Source organism: Stigmatopora argus, chromosome 11 (assembly GCF_051989625.1).
Source record: "Stigmatopora argus isolate UIUO_Sarg chromosome 11, RoL_Sarg_1.0, whole genome shotgun sequence".
In the NCBI taxonomy this organism is placed as follows: Eukaryota; Metazoa; Chordata; class Actinopteri; order Syngnathiformes; family Syngnathidae; genus Stigmatopora; species Stigmatopora argus.
In genome coordinates this window covers 6,743,677-6,770,742 of record NC_135397.1, presented here as the reverse complement: position 1 = coordinate 6,770,742, position 27,066 = coordinate 6,743,677, and the positions used below count along the sequence as shown (strand labels likewise).

The 27,066-nt window shown below is 39.5% G+C and overlaps 1 protein-coding gene across 2 annotated transcripts; it reads right to left on the bottom strand.

The window, feature by feature from the left end:
- Nucleotides 1-1,413: 1,413 nt before the first annotated feature.
- LOC144084541 (phosphofurin acidic cluster sorting protein 2-like) lies at nt 1,414-26,633 on the bottom strand. Of its 2 annotated transcripts, XM_077613074.1 has the most exons (25): nt 26,184-26,633; nt 18,195-18,282; nt 16,402-16,491; nt 15,356-15,481; nt 13,989-14,151; nt 13,213-13,304; nt 12,827-12,907; nt 12,433-12,492; nt 10,868-11,019; nt 10,610-10,703; nt 9,837-9,920; nt 8,758-8,885; nt 8,485-8,617; nt 8,305-8,409; nt 8,105-8,211; nt 7,138-7,292; nt 6,934-7,044; nt 6,337-6,439; nt 5,268-5,300; nt 4,352-4,394; nt 4,229-4,271; nt 3,325-3,463; nt 2,991-3,214; nt 2,603-2,716; nt 1,414-2,114 (listed from the first exon to the last, which is right to left on the bottom strand). In XM_077613074.1, the coding sequence occupies exons 1-25, from the start codon at nt 26,393-26,395 to the stop codon at nt 1,999-2,001; spliced, it is 2,796 nt and encodes a 931-aa protein (XP_077469200.1). In that variant the 5' UTR covers nt 26,396-26,633; the 3' UTR covers nt 1,414-1,998. The 2 variants fall into 2 exon arrangements, with proteins under 2 accessions (XP_077469200.1, XP_077469199.1); XM_077613073.1 differs by lacking the exons at nt 5,268-5,300; nt 16,402-16,491; nt 18,195-18,282; nt 26,184-26,633 and having other exon boundaries at nt 15,356-15,689.
- Between the last annotated feature and the right edge of the window lie 433 nt (nt 26,634-27,066).

Here is a 27,066-nt window from a genome sequence, read left to right as displayed (position 1 = left end):
ACATCAATATAGGTAGTGGTATACGTTTGGGAAAAGAAAACCTCAAAACCAAACTGTCCCAATTTGGGTGTCAATGTATATCACACCACAAAAAAAGTGCATTACAAAGTAAAGGAAAATGTAGGAGAAAAGACATACTTCTAGTGTTGTATTCAATAAAACAATTTCTTGAGTTGTGGAAACGTGCTGAATTTGGCATTTTGTCAAGAAAGAAAGGGAAGCCATTTGTGCTTTCAATTTAGTCAGAGGGCAGTTTGCAACTCATAATAGTACATATAGTATATATTTCTATACAATAGATCAAAAAAGCTTTTCACTATAAAAAGCAACAACACAGAATGCCGCTTGTCCATTCTTATTGCAAAAAATTCACGTAATAGGGAGTACCATCAAACATAGGGCACAACTATACACTCACACGCGCACACAAAACACAGGCAGTGTTAAGGACATCTGGCAAGACTCCATAGACTTTTCACTGTAATTACAATAAGCTTGGCAGTTGTCTCAAAGCAGGTTTCCAATCACACCAACACTTGAAATAAGAGGGAGGGACCAATTGACTAGAATGATTACAAATTATGTGCATCTAGAGCCACAGAACGCTGTATAAAAATTGGTTAGGATGTACAACCCTATTGGATTGCTAAATACGTCGTCGGCCTCACAGCTCTGGGGTCCTGGGTTCAAATCTAGGTCGGTCCACCTGTGTGGAGTTTGCATGTTCTCCCCGGGCCTGTGTGGGTTTCCTCCGGGTACTCCGGTTTCCTCCCACATTCCAAAAACATGGTTGGTAGGCTGATTGGACACTCTAAATTGCCCCTAGGTATGAGTGTGAGAGTGAATGGTTGTCAGTCTCCTCGTGCCCTGCGATTGGCTGGTCGCCGATTCAGGGTGTCCTCCGCCCGCCTGTGGCCTAAAGTCAGCTGGGGTAGGCTCCAGCATTCCCCGAAACCCTAGTGAGGATAAAGCGGTTCAGAAAATGAGTGAGTGCTAAATACAATTTAATGACTCCAAACTATTCAGTGATACTAATTACCGTTTCTAGCACGGGGGAGTGAGAACCAAATGTGACTTTGGCACATCACTGCACATTAGGATTTGCCAGTATTTGTTAAATTAGTAAGGGCTTGTGAGTCGCCAAAGAATCGTGATCCGCTCTGGTTCTGTTAACCCCAAAAAAACCAAAAAGTCAAATAAATTACAATGATAAACACATCAGGGCTTAGAAAAAGCAAATTTGGCATTCAGCTATTGGGCATTTGCTTATTCTTGTGTCATGATATCCTGTTTCTAGGTGACTGTTACTATATCTTAAGCACTGGATTTACTTGATGTGTGAAGTGATTAAAAAATATGTGCACCATTTAATTATAGCCATCTCTTAAAACACCTAAAGGAGTTGTTATTTTTGCTTTGAAGTACACTCAGAAGTTTTGTCTTGTGAGAATTGGGGAGGGGAAAAAGAAGCAAATGAATGCGCAACATAAGCAAAGAGCCTTTCTGTAAAGTTTCACAGCAATATTCCATTGACTAACTTCAAAATCTCACGCGCACACACGCACACACACACACGCACACACACCACTGCACATCACCATCGCACCCTCCATTTTCTACAGATTAACAATACATGTAGAATTTCACAGAAATAATAACATGTTAACAGAAAAACAAAGTGCAAACATAGCTGCCATTATCAAAATGTGGCAAATTGTCAAACAAGTCAAAGGACCTCCAAGGCGGTAGCACAACTTACAAAATAGTACTTGATCTTTTTGTATTGTGTAAAAAAGAAGAAGAAAGGAAACCAACAAACAAGAGCCCACAACATTTAAAAGACCAGGAGGACAACATGAATGTGTGTATTGAACACATGAATGCAAAGTCAGTAAGATTTCCACAGGAAAACTATTACTGCCATTGGCTTTCCCTCAAATTGATGAGACGAGAGCAGCGCAGGAGAGACTGGCGGTCCCGAGCGGACGGCTGCTCAAGTCACACAGGTTTGGTGTAACCAAAGATTCCCACCGGGAAGTGCTTGACGTGAGTTGGCCACTGGGCAGCAAGTTGGAAAAACTTGACATCGTTCCACTCCACTCCATCAATTGTGACTAGGAGCGATGACAAAGTAAAACGAGGGATTCATTTAAGATTCGAAGGAAGTTGCAGATACAAACGCCGTTGGTTCCATTATTACAGCGGCGATAAAACTCAGATTTCAGACTAGGATGTTAAAACAAATTACAGTAATCCCTCGATTATCACGGCTTCACTTATCGTGAATTCAGTACTTTGCCATTTTTTTCCCGCACTTAATTAAAAAAGATATATTTATAAATATACATATATATATATACACATATATATTTATATATATATATTTATTTATATATACACACACATAAATACACACACACACACATATATACATACACATATATACATATATATATATATATATATATATATATATATATATATATATATATATATACACATACATACATATATATAAACATACATAAATATATAAATACTTATCTATAGGGCCAAATATGGTAAAAATATAAAGCGCATCCACACCAGGGGGCAGTATTACCTCTCAGCATTGTGTGCTGGTGTTTGGCAGTGCAAATCAACCTGCTAATTCCATCGATCACTTGGCTCTTTGAGTCCAGCTCTTTCTCTTTTGGCTTCTTGCTGAGAAAAATAACTGCAGGGGGAAAAAGAGAACAAGGGAACATTGAATATATTTTTTTTGTGCTTGGCTTCCTTTTCTATTAGTGTGAGACCCAAGTAAGCAAGAGTAAAATTTCCTCCTGCTTGACTTCACTATCGTCAGTAATATTGTGACCCTCGGCCCCCTCCCCAGCGACCCTTTGATTCCTTGTAACACCCGATCTATAAATCATTCCCATCTTCAACTGTATTATAAACTATGTTCATGGTTTAACCCCCCAGCCCAACAAATCCCCTCAGTGTAGTACCTTTTTTGTTCTTTTCCTTGGTGACAACAGTCATGGCCATACTAGGTGGAGGGGTGACATCCCCAGCACAGGGCAGCCGACTGACTTGGAGAGATCGGAAATTACTCTTCAGCGTGTTTTTCAATCCAACGTCTCGTTTCTCGCCCTCTTTCTTCTTCTCGGGGCCTTGCCACGTCCAGTAGTCTACCTGTAGACCCATCACTTCGCTGCCAGAGCACGGAGAACTGCAAAGGTAAACACTTGCAGTCACATACCACAGCTGCTCAAACAGTTACCACAACTTGGAAAATGATTTAGCTCTTTTGTATAGCATATCAGAGATTATGATGTGTACCCAGCTCCGGAAAGGGCAGTGGACACAGAGGGTGACTGTGGGGGCGTTCCCCCAATCTCCTTCCCGTATGGACCAGCCGACGGAGGAGTCGGGGATGCCAGGATGCTTGTGTTTGCCCCCATCGCATCATCAGAATCCACTGTGAACAGAATAGACAATCTTAAGACACATCTCGAAAAACAATCTTTCATGTGCTTAGTGACATTTTTTAATCTCTTTTGGTGTAAACAGGGTCCTCGCTTTACAACACGGTGGGTAACATAGATTGGTATTCAAGTCATAGTGTGTTTAAGTTGAACACTAAGTAGTAGTCGACGCATTATTCCAGTAGAAATGTTTTAAAACCATTTTTTAACCTTGAAACATTGCACTGTTAAATGTCTATTTCAAGGTTTTAGTAGGCACAAAATATAGTATATAATACATAATATTGAACAGTTGTACATGGGTAGGTTATGGACTAAGATATACCGACATTTTGCAGCATTATTGTCATGGTTGTCCTTGATCGCAAAGGAAATATGAATTATTTATTCAGACGCATCAATATACTGCTGTACATTTAATTTTGGATTAATCCGAGGGCTCTGTTCTTAGCCAAATCAAGTCACAGGTTAAAAAAAAACCTACCTAACCTAATGGACTTTAAAAGAGTTATACAATATTTTTAAAAAACAGTAGTAGAATGCAATCAAATAAGTGCATCTTCTTTAACAACGTAACGACATCATTGTCTTATCCTACTGAGCAAACTGCATTCCTTTCTTAACCATTAACTTTAACAATCTCTTAACCCTACGTCGTGACTGCCATAAACCGAAAACTCCTTGTATGCTTAAATCTACATTTTTGACCTTTTTGTAAATATGTGGTAATTTCATTTGGCACGTGGGTTCCACCTTACCTGATGTTGAGAGGCTTTGCTCTACAATACCAACTTTCACAACCTTCAAACAGAAAACAAATGCAATCAGAAATTAAATAAAGGTTTGTAATTTGTTTAAAAAATAAATAAATATAGACATACCCCAATAAATGGCACAAATTTCTGACAAGAGTCTTCATCCGGGCTGCGGGGAAAGACAATAAAGAGGCAGTTAGCTTGGTGGAAGTAAGGACAACAACACTCCAAGGTGCAACACTCAATGGTCCTGGAAGGGAAGATGCCACTATGCCCCATTGTATCAGAAATGGCACATGATTGGCTTTGAAGTGGAATGATCATCTTGGGGATTTTATGAGATGAATGAGAGAACCGTTCCTTACAACCAACGTTTACACGAGGTATCGTTCAGTGTGAACATCTTGAGCCATACATGCAAAAATACCATTCCGTTCTCCTCACGGGAAGGAGCACAAATACTACATTGTATATTATATCTATATATAATTGTTTATTCCTCTACGTAACAACCAAGTCATCTGGGTCTATAGTGTGAATGCAGGTGCAAGATCTTGCCCCACATGAAGCTTACCACCTCACTAACTTCTTGCTTTGTGGAGTAGTGACTCTAAACCTTGGGAATAAAATAAGACTTTATGGATAAAAGTTTTTGGACACATTCATTGCAAGTACAAGAAAGTGAAAAGTAAAGTAAAGTGACTTCCACTCATGGAGGAAATGCCTTTACAATGTTTGGGGGCCGTGTCCCAAAACTTAAAACCAAAAAGTGCTGTCTAATCATCAAAAACAACATTATTAGTGCGCCTCACATGAGAACCAGAAAACCATCCCTGAGGATATTCAGGATTATTTTGTGATTGTTAGGCAAATTATCACAGCAACAACACTCAGGGCACGCCAAGTAAAAAAGAAATCGTGCAGATTGACATCATGATAAGTATTAAAAGGGAAAAGGAGTGTTAAGACATGGCAGAAAGCAGTGAGGCGAATGAAAAAAGGGAGGGGGAAGCAAAAACCAAACAAGAGACAAATTAGATACCTGATGTAAAAATCAAAATACAAACTTCTTTTCCTTGAAAGCAAATCAAAGGGGCAAAGGGAGGAGGGAGAAGGAATGCAAAAGGTGTTAAATTGTGTTTTATTTGATATCTTCTGACTAAAATGGAAGCCACTGTTAAAGCAAAAAAGAACACATGCAAATGAATGAGACAATGAGAAGAGTAATTGAGTGGTAAAATCCTGGTGTACCACAATCTGAAATCTAACCCTCTAATTACAAATTAAATGCAAATGAATATACACATGTCAGTAATGCACATCAGACAGCCACCTTGAGGTGGATGTTTTTTCATGACTCAATGTTTGCATGCAAATTGTGGATTACATATTTTAATCCACCTCCACAATCTGATGAGTTCCAAAATCAGGCCTGTGCCAAAGGAATATAATGCGGTGTCATTCGATGGTGGGTATTTTTTTTCAAGTTAGAGCTATGTAAATTAAATATTTTATGAGGCGGAAAAAAAAACCAAAGGTATTCCCTAAAAGCTTGACAACCCTCCAGCACTGAAAAAAGAGAAAAACTGGGAGGATACAAAGCACTAGCGGCTAAATTAATGGAATTGCAGGGCTGGCTGCCAAGTACTTACTGTGTTCTCTCTTGAACAATAATTTCACATTCTTTACAGTATGGAAAAAGGAAGAAAATAATCTAAGCATAGCTAGGCTGGGATAAGCTCCAGCACCCCCCTGACCATGGTGAGGAAAATGAATTAATGCATGTTTATCATTAAGGTAGCAATATTTAACAGCAAAGAGCAATATGAATAACATGGCTAACCTTTTAAGATACCAGTACATAAAGGAGATAATGTAAGTTTGGACGTTGAGTACATCTAACATGGGATTGTGTAAATAGAAAAGCTAAGTGATTGTTAATTCCTCAAAGCAGCTCCACAGGGGAGGTCTACTCAATTTTGCTGAGAGGATTAAAAAGGATCATCATATTAAGTTTGGAAATCATACAGACAGACATGCATAGAAACAAATGCTATGCATGCCCGCAGACACACTTTGAGGATGTTTGGTATGAAATAACTTGACGTTACCTTTTCTGTTTGTAGGTGAGCATGGCTTCCGAGATGGGAAACTGGTGGGAAACATTGGCACCAGCCAGGTACTGAACCACCCGCCCTGCTACATCGATATTATCTGCATGTGGAGTAAAAATAGTGGTTAAAAATGCATTTCCAAGGAATGAAACGATCACAACTAACTAATCACCCTTTGATTCATTTTGCTGTTATTCAAACCACTGGCAGTAGGCAGCAGATAGTGGAAAAAACAGACTAAAAAAGATAATAAATAGAAAAAAACCGCAAAACATATGACAAACAAAGGAAGGCATTTGCTTTCAATTTTAAATGCCTTTTAATTCAAATTTTGGGTTTAACGTTGAGCCTTTTAATCTTCTTACGCGGCAACAGTGAGAGAAATGGGTGTTGCCGTGGTGCCATGAAGCAGAAAAATTCCCTTCACATTGCAGCTATTTTTTCGCAAACGGAAAACATCTTTCCATTCATCCGTCCGTGACCCACGCTTTGATGCCCTTTCTTTCATTTTCGAGTTGACCAAATGTTTGACCTGCTGCCATGTTAAATGTCTGTCGCCTCGGACCACAAGTGTGGACGTAAATAGCGTCCTACCTGAGGCGGGCCGTTCCGTCCTGCAGAACAGCTCCCTCCAGGCTGTGTCCATAAAGATGCTGTTGAACTTGCTGTCAAAAGAGGCCACATATTTGGCCAGGGGATGAGAGCCTGTGCAGCAATTGCGTGAGAAAAGGTCAGATTTCTTCTGAAATATGTGCTTCACTAAACCTGGCGTGAAGTCAAATGATTTGTTGTGATTACCAATGGGGATGACCAGGAAGCGTATGTAGCTGAGCCAGTCAGGGGTCTTGTTAGCTAGCTGCTCCACAAAGAACCGCAGGATAGTGCTAAGGTAACTCTGGTCACCCGTGACTGCCACTTTCATTGTTGGCGGAGTTTGCGCATTACAGTTACAACTAAGGAAAGTAAAAGAGAACAAAACAGACAGATTTTAATGATTCACATATGATGCAAAGTGAAGTGCAATGCGAAGATTAAACAGAAAATAAAAACTCATGAGTAAAAGGGTTACAACTATTGGTGAAATTTTAACATTCTGTTAGTTAAATCCACATGTGTCAAAGTGGCGGCCCAGGGGCCAAATCTGGCCCACCAGATCATTTTGTGTGGCCCGGGAAAGTAAATCATGAGTGCCAATTTTCTCTTTTAGGATCAAATTATAATGAAGAGTATAGATGTGTATTAAATTTCCTTATTTTCCCCCCTTTAAATCAATAATTGTAATTTTTTAATGTAAATTTTTAATTTTTTTGTGTTTTTAGTTAGAAAATCCTTTTGTAAAATCTAAAAATATATAAAAAAGCTAAAATAAACATAGTTTTAGATCTATAAAAATGGAATATTCAGGGCTTTTAATCCAATTATAAAAAAAATCTAAATATTATATCTAAAATGGTCCGGCCCACATGAAATCGAGTTGACGTTAACGCGGCCCGCGAACCAACCCGAGTCTGACACCCCTGGTTTAATCATTTGAAAGCAAATCTCAACATCACATTCCAAAAACACTAATGGACTGAACATCTTAACCGATGAGCAAACCACGTACGTTTCAGTTAAAAGTGACAAAGTTTAGTGTTCCACTGTTGTAATAAGATTGGTGAAGTATGTCGTGACGAATAAAGATAAAAAAGTGATGTTTTAAGATGTTAATTTTGATGACCCATTTGCGCCGGCTATTATTCATGACTAGTCTGAAGCCACTCACAATCTCTGGATTCGAGTAACGATTGTGTTGAAGGCAGCCTGGACATCTGCGGCAGAGCAGGTGGACACAATTGGCTGGGCCTGTTCGTGGAGCAGCTCTGCAACATACTGCATGGAAGCAGAAACACAAAAAGGACATATTGTTACAAAAACTGGGATTGATGTATTTAAAGGGCAACAAAATAAATCCAAGCAATTGACCTGTCCTTGCCACTCCATGGTGTTGATGAGAATGATGCTCTCAGGCAAGCGTTCATCAGAGATAAGGATCTGGTTTAACTGGTCATATACAGACTTCCTGGGAACCTTTTGGATACGTGAATTGAATGAATGGTTACACTTCAAACAAAAACAAAGATTTGGGCTTGGGAAGTTATCTACCTGTGCTATTAGTCGTGACTCTGGGGAGCACTCACTATCTATACTGCTGGTCCGGTCACTTTGAGCCTTGGAATTCTGCCTATCTTTCATGGAGGTGCTGCGGGGACGCCTCTGAAGCCTGTTCTCCATTTTACTGAAAATATGGAGGTGAAAATGAGTTCCGCAGAAAATAAGAGGAAAAAAAGAAAAGTCAATCCAGTTGAACAATAGCACTCGTGTGAATTGAGGAAACTGTTGTGTGCACGTTTGCAGAGGCACAGCTCAGCAGCGTACCTTGGAGACATGTGGTTTTGGGACTCAGTTTTGCTCAGCTTGCCAATAGTGCTAGTCATCCGTTCAGTGTTGACGTCCCAGCTGCTCACCTCCACTGGCCCTGGCCCGCTGTCCTCGGTTTCTGGCTCCTAAACCAAAGAGCAGAAATGCATTCAAGTGACAGTATTGCAGAGAACAGTGCTGATGTTTACAACATAACAGCTTCTGTCATGACTCTTTGGAACCTGTCAAGTCTCCCACCCAGGCTCAGCACAAGGTCTGGAGCCAGCATTTCAACATTTTGGCAAGGAGGTGCAGGTGAAAGTTATGGCCACTCAAGAGGAGAAAAACAACAGTCAGAAACTCAGAATTGGGAAAAATAAAAATGCATGATGGCATGATCACTACATTTTCAGAGTATAGAAATCGGGTGGAAAAGATCAGGTATTCCAGATCTGCAAGGGTATTGCCAAAAGCAAGAAACAAAATTCAATAATTGCTTTATACAACACACATCACAACACAGGCGAAAAAGGCGAAAGAGCAAGTAAACAACGTCAGCAAGTAAACAACGTCAGCAAGCGAACGTTCTGGTTGCTGTTGCGGTAAGATAAGGCCAAGATAGAGTTGTATGTGAATGATAATCTTTGAAGTACAGAAATATTTTACATTTGTACTCGTTTCACAGGATTTAGTATCGGGAAATCTAAAATGCCAGGTGACTGGGGTCCAAAAATATGTGATTATAAATCATTGTGTTGTGGCCCTTGGCAGCCAGTGTTAACAATTGCAGCTAAAGAAAAAACTGGTAGATTAATCGCACACTTAAAACACCAACACACGTGAAACCAACCAAATAATTTAAATCAGATTAATCTTTTTTTTCTTTTTTTAACTAGTGAAAAGAAATAACTGTGACAATGGTTAATTACACTTCATCCTGGCCCTTGCACACCCCCACCCTCCCTTAATTTGTTCCCGGAAAACCCCAAGACCCATGGGAGGGAACAAGCACTCAAGTTTCAAGGATAAGGGGAGTGCAGAAGAAAAATGGGGAACAGTGCCCGAGGGACATATGGGCAAAGAACTAAAAAACATACCCCGATGGTCGTGTCTGCGACGCTTTCCTCTTGATAGCGGCCCCCTTGCGGTTTACATTTGTCCACTGTTAGAAAGTCTCCACTCTGAAAGGAAAAGAAGCCAAATTGTTGAGATAATTTCATGAGGACTAAAGTTAAGTCTACTTAGGTTTTCTAAATGAGAAAATATGATTGGTTAAAAATTTTAGACGGAGACACTGTCTTGAGAAAATGGATGACCTACTGTTTGGAATGTTCTGGGCTCCTTTGTACAAGCTAAAATGGATTAAATGGATTCCAATATATTTATAAACGGCCCACCCTTGTCCTCCCCTCGGACAAAGGCAGACAGAATTTATCTCCTGCGGTTCTTTTTGTCTGCAACAGGTCATAAATTAGTTTGGGAATTCTTTTCCCAATCTTTACCGCAAGCATAGGTGCATATTTGGGTCTGTGTTTGTTGATAGTGGTGTATAGGTCATTTGAAGTCACTCTCTATAAATAAACAGGGGTGAACACAAGGTAAGAACAGCAAGGGGGTATTTTAGTTTACGTCTCTCCCATTCCCAGGATTTTTAAAATGGTTCTTGGGAATCCCTGGACCATTCAAAGCAACAGGGCTGCCAGACATTTTACACACTCCCTGGGGGCAATTACTTTGCATAACACTGTTAACAACATGATCCCATCCAGAATGACCAGAAGGAAGAACTTTATGGCTACACAGCTGGACTGACAGGAACCAGAGCAGGTTATTATTGCGCCAACAATTGAAGGCCTGGTGATCGACTTACCGCATATATCAACTCTCTTTGTTGACTTTTTTGGCTGTGTATGCTTCCGATCTCTGTCTGTGAGCTGGAATGAGACATGCCCTCGAAAAAAGGCCTGAAAAATAAATCCAAAGAAAAACTGTTGTATTAACTGGAATGAACATAGCCACAGAGTATATACACGTTGAGACTTTGAGACATAAGAGTTTGTTCAAAAATATTTTGACCCACAAACACAATTGTGTTTATTGCAAAGAAACAAAATGAATGAAAACTCACTTGAGTTTAGGCTTGGGTGTACTCAAGACACTTTCATTGTCCTCCATCTCCGGCCCACTGTCACTCTGGTTGTATACTTCAAGACTGTCGTAGAGTAAGTCCAGATCCTCCTCTACTTCTTGAGTCTGGTCCACTGGGTCAGAGTCTAAGACCTGCCACACAACAGAAATATTGAAAACACATGCATCAGCTTCTAAATATTACAATGCATTACAAGAATACAAGCCATGGTTGAAAATAATAAAAATGGAATGCTATGTAAAGAAGAAGGAGGCTATAAATACACCAATGCTTTTGAACTAACCAATCAGATACCACACACACTGCAGCATTGAACTTTGATCTGCAGGCTCCCCAGTGGGGATGCATTTCATAGGAAGTGCACACAGACAGGCTTGGAGACTAATCAGGTGATTAATGCCACTCCATAAGTGCAAGAGCTGTCAGGCAGCAGATAAACAGTCTGTCCCTTTTCTGGTTCCTAGGCCATGTATTTATAGAATGGCGGGCGTACACCCTGTCCAGCCACAAGGAAGGGATTAATGGCAAACAATGTGGTATAAGATCATCAGGCTAACTGAGGGATGCAGAACCAATAAGTGTAGCCAAAGCCAGGATGCATCCAGTCCCTTAAAATGTTGGTAAGTGAAATGATGTACGTGTCAATCATGTAACGCTAGCAAGCATGGCCTCGCAAGACCAGCAAACCTACAAAAAGTGTACTGAAAACTGAATTTAAGTATACAAGTATTGTTTTCAATGACAGTGCTTTGTTTAAACACTCAATTGAAAGTCCAATATTAATAGTCCAGTCTAATCTCTAATTGACATTAAAAAAAGATAATACATATTTGATGATGTGAACTATGGCATGCTTTTGAAAGAAAAATGATAAACAAGCAAAGTATATCACTCGTTACGATTTTACAGTACAATAAATTGATTATCATTTTAAAGGTCTATGGTCAAGATCTACCACAGTTTACTTGCTAATGGACATCTTGCTGTTGGTCCAGACTTCCGCTGTCAAAACATTAATAAGCAATTTCTGTTGAAAGTCACTATGTAAAGATATCATTAAAATCGCTAAAGTATGTATTGTACATTCATTCAAAAGGACTGCTGAGAGGATAACTCAAATTTAAATACAATGGATCATTTACCATTGGATTAAGTCCTGGAGAATAAATCCCTCAATGGATTCATTATACATATCGTAGCTAATGGCAATCTATGAATTATACATCCATGAGTGGGGGCTAATGCAGGCGAGCACCATAATGACGATTGAAGCTTTTGATAGCACACGCACGCAAATCTACTCTTGTCAGGAATACATTAGCAACAATCTAGCTCGACGCTGTTTCATCAGTCAATAATGATTACAATTTTTAACCAACAGCAAATGAAAACTTTTCAACGGCTGTCTTATTAAAGGCTTTATAACAGACTCATGAATCCCATTTGGCCATTTCCCCTCTAAAATTCACTTTCAAGTCTAGTGCTATAACCTGGAACACAGTCTCTGGAGTCTTAATATAATCAAAGCGGCTATTCCAACTCACCTCATCGGTTACCTTGAACCTCTTCAACAAGGCCACAAATTTCTGTTTGAAATTTGGTTGCTGCAAAAGAGAATAGAAATAATGTAAATATGACCAAAAAAAGAATGCCCCAGTAAAAAAAAGAAAAGAATAATTCTACCCATTAAATTCTCCTAGGAACCTTCTGGCTGTTTACATATCTGCAGTCACTTCAACGATCATTTTAGTGAGTCCACTGAACCCACACTCCTCATTTACATGCTCATTCACATCCTACTAATGGCTAGCATAAATGGAATACACTGTGTGCTTCCCCTAAAAGCTGCCAAGTCAGAAAACAACAGACTTGGCTTTTGCCTGCGGTCAGTGATTAGCCAGCATGAAAATCCATGTGGCACTAGAAAAGGCAACTAACCCTTGTCATGGAGGTTGTCCGAATCATTTTCCTCCGGGGTTTCTTGGGCTTGCGAAGCTCGTCGTCTTCATCATAAATATCCTGAAATACACAACAGGGGCCCCCGTGAGCCTCGTGAGGATAAGCAGTACAGAAATTAAATCAACATGGAAGGGTTTTCTGGTAAATGATCTAATAGTGTTACCGCATCCTACACAAATTGTTTAAAATTCCTTCAATTGTGTGGAATTGAAAGCTCATTAAACATGCTATGAAACATTCAAGTGAAATGGAATTGCTGTAAACAGCAGATGTGCTGCTGCTTGAATTTCTATTGTACTACTTTTGAGTGTGTAATTCATTATTATTATTATTTATACTTTGTCATTCCTATTTTTTCCACTCACCTGGCCATGGGCTGCATCATCACTAGCTTCTTGTTCCGACGAATAACTGTCATCGTCCTCCTCAGAATAATTGTCCATATCCGGGGAGCGGTCTAAGGAAAAAAAAGTGGAAATATGGTGTTAAAAACAAGAAATTACAAACACAAGCTGGCAGAAATCCAAGGCCACTTCAGTTAATTACTAACTGACTGTGCTTTCTACCATGATCATCAAACCAATTTACTTTGACCTTCCTCAGCCTGAAGAGGATATTGCTGTTTAAATAGCAAATTTCATTGGAGGAAACAGCCAATTTTATCAGGGATTTTCTTTTCTTTGTAATCAGTGTGTCTGCTCTATCCTCTTAAATGGGAGGGATGCCATAAAAGATCATTGCGAAGAGGAGCAATATAAACTTTGTCTCAAAGAGACACAGGCTTTAATACCTAGTACATGAGCTCATCCGTTATGTTTGAGTGACCTCCTTAATAACAACCAGAACAGCGAGGACCAGCATAGCAGGATGAAGGCGTGGAGCCTAAGCTGGGCCAAATATTTTCCCCACTGTCCAGAATTAGAGCAGTGTAAGGTAATAGGCTCGACATCTGTTCAACTCACAGATCAACATTACAACCATAGCAAAAGGGAGTAACATACTCTAGGACTTAGGCTGGCAAAGTATTATCTGACTTCACTTTGTCTCCATTTGCGAAATGGAATGAGGGGCAAGAGAAAAGCTGTCAATCACTATTACGCAAGTCCACGAGTAAAAGGGTAGGGGGGGTCACAGTGCCCACCTGAGATTTTAGTCTTTCGTCCAGTCTGTCCACTGCCGTCCTCATGGTCAATGGGCTGGCTGGAAAGCGAGTACACACTGATCTCCGCCACACGCACCGGAGCTTCCTTTACGTTGCTATGGAGACCGAGAATCTGGCCCCCGTCTGTCGGGTGTTGCATCACCTGAACATAAAGACATTATCATAAAATGAAAATAGACTTGCTAATTTCCATATGTTTCCACCTACATGATTCTTCATGACATATTTTCTTACACAACTAGGACAGGTTCACCTCATCCATCTCAATAATGAATTCTCCTAAGCAAAGATGGAATCATGTTTTGAGCAATTTCTGCATGGATCAATTACTCAGCAGAGACGCGCTGAAGCTGAAAGATGAAAGATTGTTGTCTCTTTCTTCACAGAACTAAGACTGATCCAGAATAGGTAAGATCTATTATAGATTGTTTTAAACCAAGCAAATGATCACAGGCAGCAAAGCTCTCTCTCTCTAAATTAAAGTAGACACCCACAGAATTGCTTAGTTTTCCATCTCAATTGTGTAACAGACCAAAGCCAATTTGCTTGGATGGTACAAGCGGTGTAAAAATTGTATTGGTTTTGTTCCAATCCATATCTTGGGAGTCATTGAAATATTTTACATAAGAATTCCTTTTGAATAAGATCATGTCCCTCAAACACTCACGTTTTGCCTAAATTCAAAAAGAAGGCACAAGATCAAATTTAAAAAACTGCTGGAATTGCTCACAAAGAAAAGTGAGGAATAATATATATAATGTTCAATTGAGTCTTACAGCTTATGCAAGTTAGTGCAAAAACTGAATGTCATTCTAAAATGCAGCAATGCATTAATCTTGTTTTCAGATATGAGCAATAATTCCAGTTCCCAGGCTATGACTAGAATCTTTTAATATCAAAAAGCAATATGAAGCAAAGAGCTTTGCCTGACGTAACAATATCCGTATGGGAATTAACACAGCATTTCACTGGTTATAAGTAATGAAACAATAGTCCTCGCTAACAAATTCTTAACCCCAAATGACATTGATTGAGGACTTAAAACAAAACCACATTTCCATTGTATAAACATGCACACTGGGCCATTACTTCTACATATCATGGTTCAAAGCATCACTTTCAGAAAGAAAATATACTTTCAAAGCCAGTTCCAGATGTGCTCACTGCATGAATTATTTAAAAATCAAGTGTAAGACCAGACAGGCCTTTCCCTGTCAAGACAATCAAGGTACGAGGCTATGAATACATGTCAATAGCTGTCAGAGAACAGCAGCAAGCCTTATTTTTCAGAAACATAAGGGATTGCTTTCCTGTGAAACTAAGCATACAAATACAAAATGCAATACCTCTGCCATATTGATAACTCCCACTGCCAAAGTCTTGTAGCCCAGGATGGTTCGATTCTTGTAGCGTTTCCTCCTTTGTAGCATGATCTGTAGTCTGTTGGCATCCCTCTTCAAAAAATGCGGGTACTACAAATGAAAACAAGAAAGATCATGGCCATAAATGTTACATTTCCACACCTGTGGATGACAACATGGAATAAAGACATATGCTTGCCATCGGATAATATTTTACGTATCCATTTGTTTAACCACTCAATTCAAACCATTGTGAATACACAGAGAAAACGTGGAAACTACTGGGTCAGTCCGCCATGGCTTGAATAAGTAATTCTGTGTTTAAAGAATTTTCCAGTTTAAAAGCATTGTAGCAAATACCTTATCAGGTCATTAAAGTGAGGAAAACTGGAGAACAAATAGGAATTCAAGAGGGTATACAGTTTTTCCACCATTTTGGACACAAACCCTACTATTAAAGTACTTACTTTCAACTCTCCATGGAATCATCTGGAGCTCATTTATCTTGGTGCTTCCTTACATTTGTCACCTGTCTGTGACACTTTTATACCTTTTGGGCAGTCTCAGATCACTAAACAGGAAATTAATGTAGCCTTGAATTGGACCACAGACTTGTGGACGAGCAGTAGTTCAGCATTTTGAACAGATCCTATTCATTTCAAGCCAGATTAATTATGTCCATTATTAGATAATGGAATGTCAACCTTAACAGGTAGATTAAATTAAAAATGATGTAATCTTTCTTTTTCAATCAAGATTAAACAAAGACAAGTTACAGACAAATAATACATTTCCAGCCTGCTGATTCAGTGATGTTAAATCATCACATAACACATGAATTCTGTATGAAGTCATGTATTTCTTATTTACACTTCCATGAACAGACATACACACAAAGTTCTGAAACACAAACACACTACCAATGGATTTGCAAAGAGTACCAGAATGGCAACAAGTTACTCTTCACTTAAAGTTGTCAAGTAACCGCCGTGTCAGTGGGAGAATTCACAGCACAGTGACAAAGTCCTTGCCTGTAGTGAGAATGTGAGTTCCAGATCAGTCTCCATTAGTCCACTGGGTGGGAGGACATACTCGTTGGATCGTAGAAGACGCTTTGAACCCTAGAAAATAGAAGAATAATAGAGTCACACTTTTCATCGCAAGCCAAAATCAATCATGTGGATTAAGACTGTTGTTACACTGGTGTAATGAATTGTCTCTTTACAAAAGGTCTCTTCTGTGAAAATTGTGAATCATTGGAATATGCATCCCGCAATGTTGAGAAAGACATACTGTCACAACCTAACCGATGGCTGCAGCACTGGATTTATTATGTAGAGAGCGGGAAGAAAAAGAAAAATTGCAGTCTGTATCTGACCTTGTCACTAGTTCTTTACAAAAGGAGCCTTGTTCGCACTGTTTTCTCATGCTCCATAGCCAGGACAATGAATCAGGGCACAAAAGCCAGAGACACTCTCCAACTGCCTGACATGCATTTACATTACACAGTCTTGGCAAGAAATGCCTGTAGTCAATGTCCTCATCACGCTCTCTCCTTTGAACTTGTGATCTGTAACAAGCCTTTCCCCTCCTTTCGTGCTGTGCCAAATGGTGGAATGTAACAAGTCCAACTTCACTAAAACTCTGTATTTGGATAGGACAACACATCTATATTTAAAACAACTACGATGTATATATTTAAATAGCCAAAACAAGGGACAGTGACAGTGTAGTCTCCGGGATGAGTGACAGTAGACTACAACAGCAGTCACTAACTAGCAGGCTACAGTCAGGGAATCTGTACATTATGAACTACAGCTCAATAGTCAATATTATGGCTTTACACTAATGGATTTGTGGCAAAAAAAATGCAATTCAAAAACATAGGAGTTAAGCCATTTAATGCGACCCTTATTCAACCAATCAACTCTGCATTTCAACTCAAACGTGATCAATTCTGTTTCTACCTGCCACTTATTAAAAATTTAAATGTGAAATGCCATTGCTAAACAAACTATTAAACAATGAACAGACATACAAATATCGCTCAGTTTTTCCATGCTAAAAATCTTGAGTAATTGCGATTATTAAATTATTATTATAGTGTGATTTCTACTGAAACTGCAGGGAAAAAGACATTTTGCAGGGGATTTAAGATGCCACTAAACAGGAGTGCAATTCATCTCTTAAACTTCAGTTTTAATTATCAGTCTGTCTCTCTTTATGCAGTTTCAATTAAGGTTCGTCAAAGGAGCATTATGTAAGATGTGCACTTCAATTATTGATTAAAAGGGCCTAAAATGTCAATAGACATTGAAAAAAACATGCTTTTTAGATACGGTTCTAATGCGGTTCTCAATGGTTAAGCAGACATTCTCCCATTTTAAAAGATCCCTTGCGACCATGAAAGGTTATTTTTTTATTCTTGTTGATAATAAGCATTTAATAATGGCATTAACCAAACAATAAAACACAATGCATCCAATGTGTTGGTGCATGTGCATGAGTCAGTTTTCTTTTGATTTCAAGGCTTAACACTATTTCTGAGTCAACGCCTGTTAAGGTCACAACCCAAAGTCATGAATTTAACATTTTAAATCCCTTCTAAGGTGCTAATACACCTGCCTCGTAGTAATGTTAGTCTGCTATTTTAAGCATGTGAGTGGATGTGAGATTCCAAAGCTGCCTATGCTAAGAAGGCTTTTTATCAATTGGCAGGATTAGAACCATGTCTTATTGTTAACCAGACTGGTGATTAGGTTGAACAGCGTGCAGCGCAAGCGAAGAATTGTAGAGCAAGACTCAAAAGATTACACTGACTCACCTGTATTTTGACAGCGATGGAAAGTGAATTCAGTTCTTTGTCCAATTCTTTGAGTACGACTAGTTTTTTCAAAGTGAGGCTGCAGAGCCTGTGTGAAAGAGGAAACAGGGTTATAGAAATGAAAGAAAATATGCGCAATTTTAGGCCTGCAGGTATGACTAAAAATGGAGCAGATCTGAGAACCACATATCCAAGTAAAAATGGAAAGTATGTGTCATCAAAAAGCAATTCTTTCACTTTGTCATAACAAAGTGAAGCTATATTCAGGAATGGCCAAACATAGCACCAAGGTTTAATGAGTTTTTACTCATTGTAGTCAAGGGATCTTAAGCATCTTCCTAAATAACCTAGACGGACGGCATTCATCTTAATATCTGACATTTGTGCAGAGTACAGAGACCAAATAAGTACAAGACTCTTAATCTTTTTGGGGGAGAAAGTGAAGAACTTTCAAACGAGGTTTGCTGAACTTCCTCGTGACCTACTTTTCCCGTCAGCCCTGTTGCATTAAATTATGATCAAAGGTGAGTAAGAAAGACAACGCAAAAACCCAGCTATGAAGACACCCACTACCTTTAAGCGCAACACTCAATGATTTCACTCAAGAAATTTCCTGCTTGGCAAGTGTGATTCAGACAGGGACTGAAAAAAATGATAGCACAAGACATGTCTGCTGTATGGAGGAACTACGTGTAAGTGTGAAGTACCCATTCTGTTACTTCACTTTTGACTTTAAAAGCCGCTTTTACGACTAAATGAACAGAAAACTGCAGATTCATTTAAACCTATTATCTCATAATTATGAATGATTATTTATATTCATTGTGCCAATGATGGCAAAACACACGTTAACGTTTCAAATGTATGTGCGTATCTGTTAAAATACCGAATGCAAAATCTTTTTGAACCAAATGTTAATTAAACCTTGTAGAATGTAAATTGCCGTATAGTAAGGATGAGTCACAAGCAGCAGAGCTCTATTTCAAGAGGGGGAAGGGTAAGAAGAAAACAGGAATGATGGCTAGACAACAAATGTCTTTCTCGTCATTGCTCTCATTCTCTGACTGGGATTCGAGTGTAATTTCAAAAGGCTGCAGGCATTGAATGGGTCACATCAAGAATTTTATTTTTTCCCCTATTTGTCAGAAGTGTTATTCATCTGCACTTCTGTCAGACACTAGATTGTGTTGGCGGTGTAAATTGAAGCCATCTGGTCAGGGCTAGGTGCAAGTTACAATTTGCCACCTAAACAAGAGTAGTGACCGATTTGGTGGTTTCCAAAAATCACATATATTTTTTTGTTGTGTTTAATTTAGGGATGTACAAATCACATATTTTTGCACCCCAGTCCGAAGAGCCTGATTTTGAGGATCAGACAATACTGAATACCAGTCGATGCCTCAGCCATGTCAAGGAAAAGAGAAAAAATCTTTTTCCACACGGCATTTATCAGTTTTTCAGAAATGTTCATAAATTATGTCAAATAAACTCAAGGTGATAGTCTGTGCTTGACCTTTTAGCTTCATTTAATAACTTCATACATTTAAAAAAAATCTTGTAGTTAAATTATTATCTTTGCTTTTTATTTATTTCATTTAACCAGGTATGGTAATTGACAATATATTTTAATTGGAACTGGAAAAGTATGGTTGGGTTGAGCTGCAGTTTCATACTACTTTGAATAGGAGGTGAGAAGTAAAAGATAAGATTTTTTTTCTTTTTTTAAACATTCTGTTTACAAGTTGATAAGAGCCCACAAGGGGAACTCCTTTTTCCATTTTTTCTACTCACACAAGGTGTAGTGAAGATCTTGCTAACAGCTTTAGGTTACATGGCATCACAGACTGTGACATGGTCGAGTCAGCTAAGCCCATTAGAATGGCCGTGTCATTTGTTCAAACTTTAGCACACTTGACCTTATCGCATTCCACAATGGAGCACTATATTCTAAAACAAAAGTACTACTTTCCTCCATACAGTCACAATATTTCAAACACTGATGCTCAGAAGTTGAACAGGGTAATGTTCTAATCCTTTATGTTTAAAACAATATAGGTTTAATTTGATTTGATTTTGTAATAGAATGACCACGTGCCTTTTGCCATTTAGAGGACAATAAAGAAGACAACCACTGCAGTCTGTGTATTTTAGGAGTTAGTGAATCTTATCTGGTAATTCATTTCAACAGCCATTGTCAAATATTTGATTTTGATAAGAGCTCTGTGATGAAAGGCTGTAAAGCAAAATTCATTAGCTTCACTGCAGCAATTACAGAAAGGCTTGAAATGGATATCAAGCATTCATAATGTTTACAAATCTAAGTTGCCTTCAAGATTACCACATTATAAATATATTTAGAAGATTGCTGTATTAATGTGCATTGTTGAAAGCAAAGAATAGACCACAACAGCTTCATTGCTCTAACTCACAGTCAATTTGTTTTGCCTAATTTCTCCATCTCTGCAGGTATCTCCGGTCCAGCTCTAGGTAACGTCAATGTTGTCATTATTTTTGCCACTTAATAAGAACTGATTTCACCATGCTCCATACTCCATTCAACTATTAAATAGAACAACAATAATACAATGAGTGAAAACAATGGAACTGGAGTCATGATGATTATTTCTGTAAAAGGATTTGACAATTATTAATCGCCAAATGTAATTGCATGTCTTGAACCATTGAACATAAATGTTTGCCTACAGAACGGTACTTAAAAGCATCACTCAGTGCATATAGCTCCTCAAAAAAGAGCCTTCTTAGATGTGCAGTAGAGCCCCAATGGCTACTAATGCATCACTATTTCTGGACCTCTTAAGTGATAGCAACATCTCAAGTATCATGGTGATAGAGGTCCTGTTTAGATAAAAGAACTACAAAGAGACTACTGCTGGGCTGCCCCTGGCAAAAAACTTTCTCTCTCTCTCTGAGGGGAGGGGTGGCAACAAAATACCACCGAAATGAAACCTCTGAACTGAACAAATGACTTAGTCGCCTAAACACAAACACACTTTTGTATTTATTTTCCCTTGGTCAGCACTGTGCTTGATGTTATGCCAGTTCCATGCCTTCGCATCGCTGCACGGCAATTGTCAAAGGCACAAAGCAGGAGGAATGGAGAATAGAGTGATTTGAAAGAGGAATGATTGAAAAAGACTGAATATATGCTCAGTAATGGAGGCTACAGCTAGATGAAGGGGAAAAATCTTATAATGTACCACTGCTCTTAGTGTTCATGGGAAATGCATATGGCATTAGTTCTTTGTGGCAGAAAGCTGAAGTACTTTGTTATTTCATGACAGATTTATACACCTAGTTCCATAATTTAGTCCCAGATAAAGGGCGAGTTGCTCTGAAAGCAACTTGTGAATAGTTCACTCTTGTGCAAGAGCCGCAAAAGAAATTCTATCCACTACGAGAATGAGATTTGCCGTGCAAAGACTCAATCGCTCTTTTTAAAGTTAAACATCCATCAATCTGTACCCTAACCCGTTGGGGCGCCGCGGTGGTGCTGCAATCTATCCAAATTGACTATGGACCAGGAGGTGAGCTACACCCAAAACTGGTTGGCAGTCAAAAGACACACAGGACAAGAAATGCAAATTGGGCTATGTTCAAACCACAAATTACCAGTTTTACTGTCAGTCACACAGTGATAGATATCTAATTCATTTGATCGGGGATTGGATCATCATGAGTCAGGGACAATGATGGAAACAAACACGTAGTAATTATATGAAGTATCATTAAAGCCTTTAGAACAGTAATAAAGCTAATGTGTTCCTTACTTTGAGTGTTGTGGGTAGTAATATGCCAAGATGGTGTGCGTTGAATGTTAAAACAGCTCATTTTTAAAAATAACTAGTTTAATTGTAAGAAACATCCATAAAAATGGATGCAATATAAAAATTTTAATCAGGAGAGTAGTATGTATAGAAAGAGCTTAACTTGCATTTAGGCTTGCACGCAAGAGGCATTTCAGCCCCCAATATCTCGTGATGTGTCACAGATGGCCATATGCTCTTTAGGCTTTAATACCACAAAAGAAACCTTCTCGAGCCCGCATTGAAACAGGGGAAATAAGCTCCGACGAGTGCATACACAACAGCGGATGCAGTTTTCTGTTGCTGTATATTTTGCAACAAACTTCATGCCAGCAGGAGCAAAGGCGGGGAAGTTTGAAGGTTAAAGTAAATTTAGTACAGACTAGAAGAATAAAACACAAATTGTCAATGAATTGTTGAAAATTATGACACAAGTGTGGAATTAATTAATGTAAAATGCTTCATTTCCATTTTGCTGCGATTTTTTTTGTTCATCTCTTAATAGCAACTGATAGTCAGCAGCTCTATGTTTCAGTCCATTGTAAGACATAAGTGGGAAAGGCATGTTTACAGCCCAAATCAAACAGGTCTGCTGTATAAAGTAAAAATATTGTATTATTGAGTCAATGGCACACAGTGAGTTAGGATGATAGACTAAAGATTTCTCCCAAGATTTGTTTTCCTTGACTCCTCATTGTGATCTTTGGTTAAGAAAGAATAGAGTGACATAGAATAGTGTTAGGGGCTAATTGAGCAATTGAATGTAAAAAGAAACAGACAGTTCAGACTCCTTAATCTGGGATTAGACAAGTGGGCCAGCTAGAGCATCAGTGCTGTTTGAGAGTTGACGCACTAAATATAGATCTGTTCTTAACCAGTCTTAGTAACTTTTTTCGGACCTGAGAATGTGTGAATCCTTGTAGGAAAATAACTGAAAAGCTTCCCCAACTAACCGATGTCTTCACGAAATTGCTGATTCTTCAGGACACCAAAACATTTTCTATGCCACAATTACACATCTTATTTTCAGATGGTCTGTCAGGTGCTTTCATTCATCCACACAACTTAAAATTTAATCTAGAAAAAAATAGTGTTGTTGCTGGCACATCCAACTCAGGAAATGCCTGCATGGGAGAGGTGGGAAATAAGTAGAGCAAGAACAAGGCAGAGACTATAAAGATATTCACTATAATGGCAATTGCTGAGTTTTGCAATACAAAACGGACGCAACTTATTGTGCGAAGAACCCATTATTCACCCAAAAAAGATCTAAACTGTATTGCATTCTGACATCATAGCCAACTGGCCTGTTCTCAAGACCTGGGACGAATCAGCAATGTTTTTACATGGGTGGGTTATCCACAACATCAATCCTGCCTCAACTCCCAACGTGTAGGTCGTTGGTCAACAATGGAGCTCTTCGGGCTCAGCGCAGTGACCTGTCCCAGCAATTCTCAAGTTGCCAAGAATGCGAAATGCTCCCCGAGGAAATTCCTCCATCTCTGGGAAGGAAGAGGAAGGAAACCAAGAGGATTTTGACACTTTTCAAGCTGCGGGAGGGATCATAAAGGGGAGAGTCAGGATGCTGATTGGTTCCCTCCTAAGGACAATGCAAACACCTAGTGAAACACGGTTCCCATTTTTTCTACCACCCACATCTGTGTCGAGTTACTTGTTTTGAATATCAGACAATTTTGAATCCAGAAACCCCCTTGGCAGATGCTTTGAGAACATATGCTTTTGTAATGGGTGTGTGTGCGTGTTTGTCTGCCTACGAGTGTCATATAGAAATATTTACCCATTAACATTTTAGAGTTCAGCCGGTTTGTTGAGACAAATTCCAGCCTTTTCAGCCAAGGCTGTCATAATGATATTAATCAAACCTTTGCACCGTCAACATGTATGTCGTGCTAAATGAATTGTATATAATCATCATAGTCCATTAACGACACATACTTTGCTTTAATTTTACCTCTTAACATTCCAAACTGTTTTAGAATCTAACCAAAACAAATAACTGCGCTTCCATTAAATTCTCATTTTAATTCTTCACCACCTAATAGAGTGGGAGCAATAAAATGACGTGATCCACCGTATTGTTACACAACTGCTATTTGTATCTGTATCACAATTCTAAAAGGCCACTCGAGATAGCTAATGGGGCTGTTTGTGATTTAGGAAGCAGAGGATTACACTGCGGTGTCTGTATACAACATTTGATTACTACCTTTGTTCTTCCTGTTAAGAAAGTACAACGATACACCTGAGAATTAAAAAGCAAAGCAGTGAATTGGCAAAAAAAAGATGTCATTTTTTTCGATTTTCAAATCAATGTCAACCAATGTCATTGTTTGGTCTTTCATTAGGGTTCATAATTCCCCAACCATGTCGGTTGTACAGATGCTCGGAGGGCTCCTATATTGGTAACACTAGATAAATCATTCTATATAATATTTAAAATTCCAAACATTATTTTGTTGGCTGTGCTTTCACTGAATTATGGTGTGCATTTGAGTTATTTCGGCAGGTGTGGGTGTGTTCACACCACAGATACTGTAGGTGCACTGAAACGTTGTCAAGCTTGCCCTGACAGGAGATATGTGTTTCTTTATGAGGTTGCATTGTCTGATATCTGTGTTACATCTAATTTTTATCCACAGGCTGGCTGCTCAGTAGACTGATTCAATTACACACAGAAATCAATTTCACTAAGCCAAATTTATGGAAAATGACGTAGCTGAAATCATAATGACTAGCATGAAAATGACCTGACAAGCTTGCGAGATGGGCTACATTTTGATTCTTGTTCTCTTTCACAATCAAGCGTTTTTTTTCTTGTGTCATTTTAAACTATGAACAAAAAGAATGTTAGTCACAGCACCAATAGGATTCTGATCAAAACATGATGCCACTGTGACGTTCGTCTTTTGTTGTCGAAATAAAGAGAATGTAATCCTTCCATCAACTGGATTACACTCCAACCCCGAAAACCAAAAAAGAGTAGAAAGCAACATTCATATATTTTTAATCTCACCTTGTTCCACGTCATCTGATCTGACGTAAACGCTCAGTAATGCTAATGTGAAACCAATGAGCTTGGCAGTAAATAATTCATGTAGTTCACATGTTGTGACTCCATTCACACTTGCTTGCATACCCATGCAGTCAGAAACCAAACACACATGCATGCACGCCCATGAAGAGCAGAGGAAGCCCCCCCTTTGCAAACCCACTTTCCCCCCAGTGAGTAGAACAGATCTAGGTCAAAGCTGATTAATGTACCCTCTGCTCCCGAGAGAGGCTTCTGGTCAGGTGGCAGCTGTGTGCATGCACACCTTCGACGAATACTAATACTCACAGAAGTCTGCCTGAAAAAAAATGATATTGTGGGCTTTCCATCAACACTAAAGCGGATGTCAGTTAATATGCGTGGAACATGACTGGTCCTAGAAATGGTGTAAACATACCGAGTGCTTTCATGGTTGGACTTGACAAGTTAGCCCTGAGAGCACATAAGACGCCTGAAGAAATTAAGATCATTCCTTTCGGATCCGATTTGTTTACAAAGTGCGGCGAGAAAATGCAATAATGCGCTACGAATGAGGCAAACGGCGCCCCGCCTTGTCTTCGTGGATCTCGAATCTGGCTGTCAATAAATCCAAACAGACTCAAATCTACGGAACATGTTTAGAAGTCAGCACACATTTGCAGCCTTCTATCACTCATGTAAGATTCTTTGCCATCAGTAGATAGAGAAACGAGTTAAACCCAACTTTGCTAGCTACTTATAACTTCATCAATCAGATTGAAGGGGAAAAAAAACAAAAACAAGGCTCAACTGTCATGGTGATTATAACAATCACGTAGAGCACAAAGCGTTTGCACATATCTGACGTCGATCGTTAACTATGATAATTAGCGATTGCAAATTATTAAGTCAAACATCAGTAATATCATGGCTGAAGCTTTTAGCATTAGCATTCTCGCTTGTTAGCTTCAGGTTTAGCCAAGTCAACCGTAGTAAACCAGAAATGCACAGCAGCTCGTTCGCATTGCTTCACGTTCGTCGCGGAGGGCGTTGTTTACCCAGCAGCAGCATCAATATAAATCATCAAATTGAAAAAAAATGGAAACATATCCCTCAAGTGAATAACATCAACCTTACCTCGGCACGCAGTTGGGAGATGATCGGTCTATCTCCCAGGTTGCAAAAAGGTTCATGGGGACAGGCATGCCGCCGGAGCCCGAGCCCAGGACGACAGCCCCGGCAAGGGCTCCGGTAGTAAACGTCGATGGCGCCGGTATGCAGCCGCCACCGCTGCTCGGGCTCAAGAAAGCGGCCCGACCGCTTCCTCTCTCAACAGCCGCCGCCATCATCACCTCGACTGCCGCCGAGCGAGCAGCACTAGCAGAGTGTCGGACGTACGCGGGAGCCTGTGAAGTGCGCGCAGCCTGCCCAGCTCCCCCAGACTCCCGATGACCAATTTAGCGTGGACTTAGCCCCCCCATACTGGATATTTAAATAAAAATCACTATTTCATTCGTTTGTGCTGCGTTTGTGCCGCAAAAAGTTTGGTTTGCGCCCGAGCCGAGTCCTCTCGAGCCCCTCGCGGAGATGCTGATCGTCGGGGCGGGGCATGCCAGCACAGAAGGGAGGGGCGGGGCGGGGAGGGGCGGGGCTGCGCCTCCTTGCCTTGGGTAGTTGTCAAATTAGTCACATCAAAACAAATGCATAATCTCCCATGTTGGATGGACATTTTAATTACAAAATGCTAGCTGATGAGAACGGCTATAGTGCCTATTAAACGTGTGGCCATATGTTGATATCAAAAAGAGATTACTTCGATTTTCATGTGATGTAAAGCACTCAGAATTGCTTTGTGTTAACATGTACTTTACAAATAAATGTCCCTTGGTTTGCGTGGGATTAATTCAGTATAGGATTTCTACTGCACGTCAATTTCATTCCTTACACATTCACCCTGCCCTGACATGCCCTAGTCTTTCCTGTCCTATCGTTTAACTAGCAAATCCTTTCCTCACAAGGT

What these genes read in the sequence shown, in the direction of transcription:
- LOC144084541 (XM_077613074.1), bottom strand. Translation starts at nt 26,395, where the DNA reads ATGATGGCGGCGGCTGTTGAGAGAGGAAGCGGTCGGGCCGCTTTCTTG. An exon ending in AATTTGTGCCATTTATTGGG is followed by an intron (nt 4,272 to 4,351) that starts GTATGTCTATAT and finishes TTCTGTTTGAAG; the next exon opens with GTTGTGAAAGTTGGTATTGT. An exon ending in CAAGGAAAAGAACAAAAAAG is followed by an intron (nt 2,717 to 2,990) that starts GTACTACACTGA and finishes TTCCCCCTGCAG; the next exon opens with TTATTTTTCTCAGCAAGAAG.